Here is a 10792-nt window from a genome sequence, read left to right on the forward strand (position 1 = left end):
AATATACTTCTTGGTGAAACTGTACTTTTGAAACATATAAAAGAACCACCATTGCCCTTATTAATTGTACTGAGTTCTTATGACTTATGTTTCCCTTTATTGCATTATTGCAGCCTTCCTGGCTGCAATAGGTACTAAAGATCTATGCTGACACCTACAATGTAGGTGCCTTATTATAGGCATTACAGGCATGTGTCTTATTATGTTTAATATCAGTGTAGTATGGGGGACATTTCATGTTTAGTATCATGTGATACCTCTAAAACAAATCCTTCAGAAATTTAAGCAAGAATGACTTTCAAGCACGATGTAATGGCTTGTTATCCTTGAAATAAGAGTGAATTACAGGCTAATCTGGGTTCAGAGTAAGAGCCTGCCTCAAAAAACAAAACAGATCAAAAGGGAAAAGTGGTTTTAATGACAAAACACATGGTAACTTATGGTTACAGACAGATTTGGAAGCATAATTCATTAGATATTAGTACACAAAAAGTAAGGTCCCTGTAATCTCTGGTAAGAAGGCACTTAAACTATGTGTAGGAGTAAAGCACAAGTAACAAACAAAAGTTACTGGACTGAAATTAACACATGAATTGAGGTGTAAGCACTATTTATAAGCATATGACAATGACTTGACATTAAAGGTAAACATTAGCAGTCATGCTATCTAACTTATGATTATGGTAGGATATTTGCAGGTATCTTTTCATTTGATGATCTGTAAATTGGCCAAAATAGTTCAGAATTTTCAGAACTCTAATGTGCAAAGTCTTCAAGAAAACATACATCTAAGTATAAAACATCAAATATAAAATGCCATCTGATCTGAGAAATCAACTGTGAGATGCTAGGGTTAAAGTAGCACAACTGTGCCTTGTCATTTCCAGAAATGATGAGCTCAGCAGGGCTCTATCCTAGCCAAAGGACCCCCTCTGCACATGTTCATGAGGTACAATTAGAAGAAGGGAAGTTTGGGAGGTATGACATAATTGGAGGAAGTAGGCCTTGGGAAAAACTGTCTACTGGTTCCTTCGTATAATGCACACTAGTTTCTAGTATCCGCAAAATGATATAAACTCCTGTACTTGAAGACTTTCTTGCCATAATGAACTGTGAGCCAAAGGGAAGAAACTCTCCCCCTCTTAAGTTGCTTCAAGTATTTGGCATTAACAATGAGAAGAATAGAAAAGATACATTATAAACATCAATGATAAAGCCCAGCATGGCGGCACACACCTTTATTCCCAGCACTTGGGAAGCAGAGATAGGTAGATCTCCAAGTTTGATGCCAGTCTGGTCTAAGGAACCAGTTCCAGGGTAGCCAGGGCTACACAAAGAAACCCTGTCTCAAAAGAAAATCCAACAAAACAAAAACAAGACAAAAACAAAAATATCAAAGAAGCTCCCACGTGATGTCAATAGAGAAAGCCTAAAAACAAAACTTCATTTTTCAACAGCTCATTAACATTACTCTAAAAAACATATTAGGAATATATCTCATTTGAATCCAACACAGAGAGAAGAATTATACATGAATTGTAAAGACACAACCCATTAAGTTCACTCCTTACTGCTTAAAGACATTTAGAGATTAGATCACCTGAAAATTTATTCACAAGAGTCAAAATTAGAAGTAAACGTTCTAGAGATTCATCTTCTGAATTATTGACCAGTAAGTGTTTATTCACAGGGATCTTAAAAAGAATTAATGAAATCTGTTACTTAAGGGATTTTCATAAAACTTTGTAAACTGTTTTGATAACTTTGTTATACAATTTTTGATACTGGGTACTCTCAGAGGTTAGCCAACTGAAGACTTCTATATACATCCATTTAAGGTATGTATCTCTACTGATATTATGTAGGGCTTCTTACTATGGTATGAACTGTTATGTTGGCGAATGCCATCAAGATGATTAGAGGCATTCCTACATACAGCATGGCCCTGGTTCTCTGCTCTATGCCTTGTCATGCTAAGAATGCCTTTCCATGTTCTACACTTAGGAGTTTCTTCTACCGTGAGTCTTCTCGTGTATTTTAAGGGAACTGGACCGGGTAAAAGCTTTCCCACATTGCTTGCAAATGAAAGGTTTCTCACCAGTGTGGATCTGTTCATGTCTTTGACAATCACTTAAAGTATAAAAGGATTTCCCACACTGTTTACATACAAAAGGTTTCTCTCCACTATGAATTCTTTCATGACGTCGAAGGGAACTGTGACCAGTGAAGGCTTTTCCACATTGTTTACACTTATATGGTTTTTCTCCAGTGTGAATCCGTTCATGTATTCTAAACTTACTAAAAGAAATGAAACCCTTCCCGCACTGCTCACATACAAAGGGCTTTTCACCACTGTGAATCCTTTCATGATTTCGAAGGGCACTAGGATTAGTAAAGGCTTTCCCACAATTCTTGCATACGTAGGGTTTCTCCCCAGTGTGAATTTGTTCATGTCTCTGACAGCCACTCAAAGAAGAGAAACTTTTCCCACAATGTTTACATACATAGGGTTTTTCTCCACTGTGAACTCTTTCATGCCGTTGAAGTGAACTATGACCAGTGAAGGCTTTACCACATAGTTTACATACATAGAGTTTCTCTCCAGAATGAGTCCATTCATGTTTTCGAAAGTTACTGGAAGAAATAAAACCTTTCCCACATTGCTTACATATATAGGGTTTCTCCCCACAGTGAATCCTTTCATGACATCGAAGGGAGGTATGGCGCGTGAAGGCTTTCCCACACTGCTTACAGACATAGGGCTTCTCCCCACTGTGAATCCTTTCATGGCATCGGAGGGAACTGTCAACACTAAAGACTTTTCCACACTTTTTACATTTATAGGGTTTCTCTCCAGTGTGAGTCCTTTCATGTATTCGAAGGGTACTGGAAGAATTGAAACCTTTCCCACATTGCAAACATACATGGGGCTTCAGACCACTGTGAATCCTCTCATGATATCGAAGAGAACTGAGAGTAGTAAAGGCTTTATCACACAGCTTACATACATAGGGCTTTTCTCCGGTGTGACAACGCTTATGTGTTTGAATGGAATTGTAATAACTGAAGGCTTTTCCACATTGCTCACACACATAGGGTTTTTCACCAGTGTGGCATCGTTTATGTGTCTGAAAGGAATAGTAGTAAGTGAAGGCTCTCCCACACTGTGTGCACACATAAGGCTTTTCTCCAGTATGAGTCCTTTCATGGTCTTGAAAGTTCGTCAAATAACTGAAGGCTTTACCACAGATATTACATCTGTACGGTTTCTCTCCAGTATGAGTGCGTTCATGTCTTCGAATGTTACTCAGAAAAGAAAAGGATTTACCACACTGTGTACATAAATAGGGTTTCTCTCCAGTATGAGTTCTTTCATGTTCTTGAAAGTTAGTTGAACAAGTGAAGGCTTTGTCACAGATATTACATCTGTACGGTTTCTCTCCAGAGTGAGTTCGTTCATGTCTTCTAATGTTACTCAAAAAAGAAAAGGTTTTCCCACATTGTTTACATGCATAGGGTTTCTTTCCAGTGCGGATCTTCTCAACATACTGAAGAAAATCAGGATAAGTAAAGGCATTATAATGCTGCTTATCTATACATATTTCTTCTCTAATTTCATCATTCATATGTATTTGAATGTAATCATTACTTTTGAAGATTTTCTCGCACTGGTTAAAGTCATAGGATCTCTGTCTAGTGACACTGTCTTCGTGCTTCAGGAAGCATTCTGGATAAATGAAGGCTTTCTCACATTCTCCAAATTTATAGGGGGTCTCTCCACGTAGCTCATATTCATGAGGTTTGTGTGTAGTCTGAAGAGGCACAGATACAGCACAAGATGGATGACTGATGAGCATGTTGTCCTTGTACACACGCTTTTCACACAGCACCGTTCTGTGGGAAATGTTCCTGTTTACAATAGTGTTTGGAATATGTCTGAAGATTTCTTTATATTCACCACCTTTGCTATGTTCCAACAGTCTTTCCACAACTTCATTTCTGTTTAAAATAAAAACAAAAATGAAAGTATACCAATAAAGTTATAAATTCTCTACCAGCAGAATTTATGAATATGATAGAAGGTTCTACAGGATGGGGAGACAGGTAACATTAAGACACTATACTGATGTAAGATTTCTTTTTGTGTTAACATTTGCTTATTTACTCTCTGTGTATGCACAAGCTATGGTGGGCATATGCAAGTAGAAGGAAAGCTTTTAGGAGCTGGTTCTCTTCTTATACTATGGGTCCCAAGAATTGAACTCAGGTCAAACTTGACAATGAATGCCTTTTCCTGATGAATCATTTTGCTAGCCTAATCATACGAGACTTCTTAATACTTCTAACAGATTAACTATTTTGGAAACAATGAATGTCTAAGTCTTATATATTTTTGAGGTCAATCTCTTGCTATGATGCATGGCTACCTTCAACTTCAATTCCTAATAGCTTGCCTCTATATCCAAGTACCTCATGTAGAATTCCTCAAGCAAAATCTAGTTTCTATTTTAAGTTTTTTTCATATACATAAATATCTTGAAGAGTGTTCTCAGAGTAAATGTAAAATTCCTTTATATTTTCTCTATATTCCATACTCAAAGCTTGAAGGAAGGTACACACATTATTTTTTATTAACTTTGTGCTTGGATACAAGTTTGTATACATAAAACCATTAGAAAGTATCACTTATCATGTCAATCTATCTGCAAATATTTCCAATTCTATATGTACTTTTTTGGAGAGAAATGTTTTAAATTACATCATCTTGATGTTGGGCTTATTTGGATAGTTGTCTTGATTTTAAAAACTACTGGTCCAAAACAAAACAAAACAAACAAACAAACAAACAAACAACTACTGGCCATTTTCAGATTGTTAAGCTACATCATCATGAACTGGTAAAGTTACCTTTGATTTCTTCTAGAATATCTATGGTCATCATCTACATTCTGGTCTTCTTGTGTTTTTCCTAGAATATAGATCCAGAGAAATCTGATTTAGTCATAATAGAAAACAAAAGAAAACAAACAAACAGATTCTACATAGATTCATGGTATAACATGACCATGCCTGATAAAGCCACCAAATTTACCTTCCCATATTATAAATCATGAAGCAACATTTTTGAGCAAGACAGACTTACAATCTCATTGATCAAGTAAAAGTATGATCTCAATCATACCTATTGCAGCTAGGTTCCTGAAGGTTTCCTCCATTACATCTTTGTGTAGCTTCTTTTGGGAAGGATCTAATAAAGCCCATTCCTCTACAGTGAAGTTTACAGCCACATCTTCAAAGGTCACAGAGTCCTAAAATAGCCAAGATATATCCGGAAGAAAAGATGAGACACAACACTAAAAATCTTTAGTTCTCTAAATGTTCAATATATATCCTAGTCATCACACTCCTACTTTACATTAATATTTCTACTCTCTAACACAAAAACCCACATGCTATGTTTAAAACAACAGAACAACACATAACTGCTGCTGGAACTTACAATTTCTATTAGTGCTCAAGTCTTCACCATTTTACCCACAAAATACTACTACCAGAGCAGACAAGTGTTAACACCAGCTGCCTTAAAATTGCATATTTTTAGAATAGATTATGAGAGTGAGTGAGTGTCCTCATCCAATTTCTGCAAACACTCTTAGAGACACTCCTCTGTGGTATGTTTCCTAGATGATTTCAAATTATGTCAACCTAACTAGGAGACCAACCATCCCAAAAACCTTCAGTTGCTTTTCTCAGGTATATTGTAATATGAATGTGAAGATAATTAACATACTCCACTATCTAAAATACAATTAATAGACTGGTTAATTATAATCAAAGAGACTTCCTCAGGCAGCTGATGGGAACAGATATAGAGACTTGAAGTCAAATATCAGGCAGAGATCTTTACTTTTCGTCTTAAGCAAACCTCTTGGAAGAGGGGCAGGAAGAATTGTAGGAGCCAGAGGGGCTGAGGACACCAGGAGAACGTAGCCTACAGAATCAAGTAAGCAGGGCTCACAGGGACTCACAGAGACTGTACCAGCAGTCACAGAGCCTGCGTGGGTTTGCACTGACTTCTCTGCATACATGTTATGGCTGTTAGCTTGGTGGTTTGTGAGACCCCGAAACAGTGGGAACAAATGTGTCTCTGACTCTTGCCAGCTCTACGGACCCATTTCCTCCTTCTGGGTTGCCTCACTCAGCCTTGACATGATGAGAATTTGTGCCTAGTCTTACTGTATCTTGTTTTATATGCTGTGTTTGGTTGATGTCCCAAGGAAGCCATCTATTTTCTGGAGGAGGAAGAATGGATGTGGGGGAGAGGGAAGGTGGGAAGAAAACAGGGATGTATAAAGAAAGAAAAAAAGTTCTTGGAAGCGTCTAGGAGACGGCTCAGTATATAATGCATCCACTGTGCAAGCCCGAGTTTGAACTGCCAGAATTCAAGTAAAGCCAGAGATGGTAAGGTATATTGATAATTTTAACTGTGGAGTATGCAGTAGTGAACAACAAAAACTGTCCTTTGACTTCTGTCTTGGTCAGGGTTTGTATTCCTGCACAAAACACCATGACTAAGAAGCAAGTTGGGGAGGAAAGGGTTTATTCAGCTTAAACTTACACCTTGCTGTTAGACACCAAAGTCAGGATAGGAACTCACACAGGACAGGAACTTGGAGGCAGGAGCTAATGCAGAGGCCTTGGAGGATGCTGCTTACTGGATTGCTTCCCCTGGCTTGCTCAGCTTACTTTCTTATAGAATCCAGGACTACCAGATCAGGAATGACACCACCCACAATGGGCTGGGCCCTCCCTGACTTGATGACTAATTGAAAAAATGCCTTATAGCTGGATCTCATGGAGGTATTTCCTCAAGGGAGGCTCCTTTCTCTGTGATAACTCCACCTTGTGTCAAGGTGACACACAAGCCAGCCAGTACAACTTCCAAATACAATCGTATGTACAAGCATGCAGTGTGTGTGCACACATGTACACACACACACACACATGCACACACATAAAGTACACAGGAAGAGAGAAATGGATCACAGAAAAAGTTAACTGTATTTAACTGGCTCAAATGTAAACAAACAGTTGGTTTATCACATAGGTGACATTGTAAATTAGGAAAAAAAACCCAACAACTTTAATATTTCGAGATCAAAATATTTGAGATTCAAAACTTTTGAATTTTAAGACTATAAGAAATGGATGTGGCCATTTAAATCTATGACTATGGCCTTATGCTTCACAGGAGGGCAGAGATAGTCAGCCCTAGTTTGATTATGTACCGGATGAAAACAAGGCAACCTACGAAAGAGAATGGTTGTGGTTGATACCTCAGACAAATCAAAGTTGATGGATTTCAGAGACTAGGGAGAAAAAGAAAGCAGGAGGAGAAGCAGAAGCAGCAGAGTCCCCACCCTGAAGCACCGGGACTTGTGGAAGGAGAGTCTCCTCTCTGTAGTGGTTAGCTGAGAGAGAACTAAAACCCGGTGAAGAAAGATGCATGCTGCAGGTTAACAACACGAATAGCGGATTCATAGGGAACAATTAACCAAAATGAGATTACCTAAACATATGCAACAGGCTCTGGTGCTCCCAACTTTATAAAAAGCACACCAGAGGCTGGTGCCCAGAACTTACACGGTGGCTCACAACCACCCATAACTCCTCTTCCAGGATACCTAAAGTTCCAGGGAATGCCCACTTCTGACCTTCACAGGCATCAGACACTCGTGGTATGTATATATATATGCAGACTATACACTTGTGTGTGTGTGTGTGTGTTAAAAAAAAGCATACTAGTGGAATTAAAGACACAGATTAACACTAATCCAGAATTAGGTAATTTTAATACCTGACTGTCTCCAATAGACAGGTTATCTGGATAAGAAACATCAATATTCTATGAAATTGAATATTGATGAAATATGAAAGAATATACAATCTACTCAGCAGTCCATGGAAGCGTCTCAGAAACAGATCATATCTCAAGACATAAGACAAAGCTTAACAGATTCTGAAAGACTGAAATAACTTTATGGGTCCTACCTGTCCACTGTGCAATGAAACTTGAAATCAACTGCAAACAAATCCCTACTAAGTACACAAACTCACAGAAATTAAATAACTCAGAAATGAAAGATGAATGGGCTAAAGAGGAAATAAAGAAAGAAATCAAAATTCCTGCAACTATATCAAAATGAAAAGACAACAAAACCTTCGGGACACATAAAAACAAGAGTCCTATATGAAGGGGGTCTATAGCTTTAAGTGCATACATTAGAAAACCAGGAAGCCTATTTCCCTCACAGTTCACAAAGGAACCCAAAGACAGATCAAACCGTCCCTAAACTTAGAGATGATCATCTTACCACAGCTCACAGGCACAGCTCATAAAATATATCACTCCAGACACTGAGGAGAGGAACTCTTAGCGGATAAGGAAATCTCCACATACCTTATTTTCCTTCTTTCCATTTCCCTTTTGATAAATAGCAGTCACTACAGGCCATCTCACAATGCTTTCTTTTCTTGAGAGAGAAACCTTTTCTCTTAGTTCTTAATAATAATAATAGGTATCAATCCGTTTTGCAATCGACTACTCAGCAGGGTACAAACAAAAGGTCCACTTCTGCCTCAAAACAATGACCTCATCAGTAAAAACAAAATCCTTACTAAGCAATGCTTCCTTAACTTTCCCTCCCTTTTTCCCCCCAGTACCTCCAAGATGCTAGCACATTTTATATTTGGGGCTTCCCCTCTACTGTAATTCTCCTTTGAAATAAAAGTCATGTCCTACCTCGCCCTTTATTCTACTTTAAATCAATGCCCACATCATTTCTAGAACAAAACATTTGTTTCTTCTCCGGCCCCAACTACATTTGTATGAGGATACCCTCTTTCAATGAGTTTGTCAAACCGCAAATATCTAAACATTTAGGGACGATTAGACCTAAAAAGTACTGGGATAGGGGGCGGGGAGGGAGCAAATTCATGGATTTTTGATGTTGCTTCTAAAGACCATCGGAGGCTCTCAGAAACCTGAGTACTGTTGGATCCCTGGCCCCCAGGTGCAGACCTGCAGAGGCGAAGGTGTAGACGACGCCAGGGTCCCGCCACCCTGGGAGCAGAGGGGCCGAGGGCTCGCCCGCAGGCCTGCCCACCCGCCTCGCTCACCCGGGGCTCACCATGACTGCGCCCAGGGCCTGCGGCGGCCCCGCGCTCGCCGTCTCACAGCCACGGAGGATCAGTCACGCCGGACTCCCGGCTGACTTGACGACTCCGCGCTGGAAGACTGCGGGCTGGCGGCGGAGGCGCTTCCGCTTTGCCCGCAGGAGCTCCTGATGGACAGCGCGCTCCGGCGCGGCGCAGCGGACACTTCGCGCGCTTCCTTGCGGCCCTGAAAACAGTTCCTGCTAACGTGTCACGTGCCTAGGGAGGTCCTCTCGTGCTAGTACAGATCTGCGGGAGTGACGCCACTAGAAAAACAGATGGCAGGGCAGGGACTTCCGCTCCGTCCGCCCGCTCGCGGGTACCCAGGTTCCCACAGCTACAGAGGCTGAGCTCAGCTGCAGAGGCTGAGCTCCGCTGCAGAGGCTCAACTCCACTGCAGAGGCTGAGCTCAGCTACAGAGGCTCAGCTCCGCTGCAGAGCTCAGTTCCGCTGCAGAGGCTGAGCTCAGCTACAGAGGCTCAGCTCCGCTGCAGAGCTCAGTTCCGCTGCAGAGGCTGAGCTCCGCTGCAGAGGCTGAGCTCCGCTGCAGAGGCCGAGCTCCGCTGCAGAGGCCCAGCTCCGCTGCAGAGACCCAGCTCCGCTGCAGAGGCTCAGCTCCGCTGCAGAGGCTGAGCCGCCCCCACTACCTCAGCTGCCACATTGACTTTGCAATTCTGCTACAATCCTGGCTCACGGGAGAAGGATGGAGGGTGAGGAAACTTCCGCTCTGTTCTCCGACTGAGCTGATTGGACAGCTCTATCCCTTTCTGTCTTTTGATGAGTATTCAGCTATTGAGGAACAGAACAAGGGATTCAACCTACTCGACTGAAGAAAAAACGACGTATTCCAACCACAACCCTTTCTAGCTAGGTTTCTCTTCTTGTTGAAGACCAGCCCAGTTTGGTAGATACATACCATTAAAGCAGAAATTTGCTGGCTTTCCTGAGAGAGAATCCGTTTTTTTTTTTTTTTTTGTTTGTTTGTTTGTTTTTTTGTTTTTGTTTTTTTGTTTTTACCTGTACTCTATAGACCTTGCTGGTTGCTGACTTCTGGGAGATGAGTTAGTGTCTCACAAAGACAGCCCTTTACAGATGTATTTTCCGGAGAAGCAGAAAGTGTTTACCACCTGCTCGAGGATCTGGACTTGATACATTCTGTGTGAGCTGGGAAATGAACCCAGGTTCTCTGGAAGAACAGCCAGTGCTCTTAATCGCTGAGCCATACCCCCAGGCCCATTACGCTTTTCATAATGCTGCTGTTTAATCTATATTAAAAGTCTTTTTAAGCTTTAGTCTTGCTTCATACTGATTCAGCAGAAAATTTTCTGCAGCAACGTGTGTGTGTGTGTCCTGGCTTTTGCCTGAATGGAGGTCTCTGGAAGAATCCCATTTATATTATAGAGCAAGAGCAGGCAGATATGTGGTACACAGACATATATGCAGGCAAAACACTCATAAGTATAATATAAAAAATGTGACTTCCTAGCTTAGGGTTCTCTAGACTCACAGAACTTATGGGCTGTCTCTATATATTAAGGAAATTTATTGTAATGGCTTACAGGCTGTAGTCTAACTA

The 10792-nt window shown here is 40.7% G+C and overlaps 1 protein-coding gene across 4 annotated transcripts; it reads right to left on the bottom strand.

Moving 5' to 3' along the window:
- Positions 1 to 397: 397 nt before the first annotated feature.
- On the bottom strand, positions 398 to 9898 carry LOC127668649 (zinc finger protein 14-like). Of its 4 annotated transcripts, none has more exons than XM_052162345.1 (4): positions 9181 to 9898; positions 5183 to 5309; positions 4909 to 4969; positions 398 to 3999 (listed from the first exon to the last, which is right to left on the bottom strand). In XM_052162345.1, exons 2-4 carry the CDS (start codon positions 5214 to 5216, stop codon positions 2001 to 2003), a joined length of 2094 nt encoding a protein of 697 aa, XP_052018305.1. In that variant the 5' UTR covers positions 5217 to 5309; positions 9181 to 9898; the 3' UTR covers positions 398 to 2000. The 4 variants fall into 4 exon arrangements, with proteins under 4 accessions (XP_052018305.1, XP_052018304.1, XP_052018307.1 ...); XM_052162344.1 differs by having other exon boundaries at positions 9192 to 9897; XM_052162347.1 differs by lacking the exon at positions 9181 to 9898 and adding an exon at positions 6659 to 8443.
- Positions 9899 to 10792: the final 894 nt, after the last annotated feature.

The sequence above is a fragment of the Apodemus sylvaticus genome, chromosome 18 (assembly GCF_947179515.1).
Source record: "Apodemus sylvaticus chromosome 18, mApoSyl1.1, whole genome shotgun sequence".
NCBI lineage: Eukaryota > Metazoa > Chordata > Mammalia > Rodentia > Muridae > Apodemus > Apodemus sylvaticus.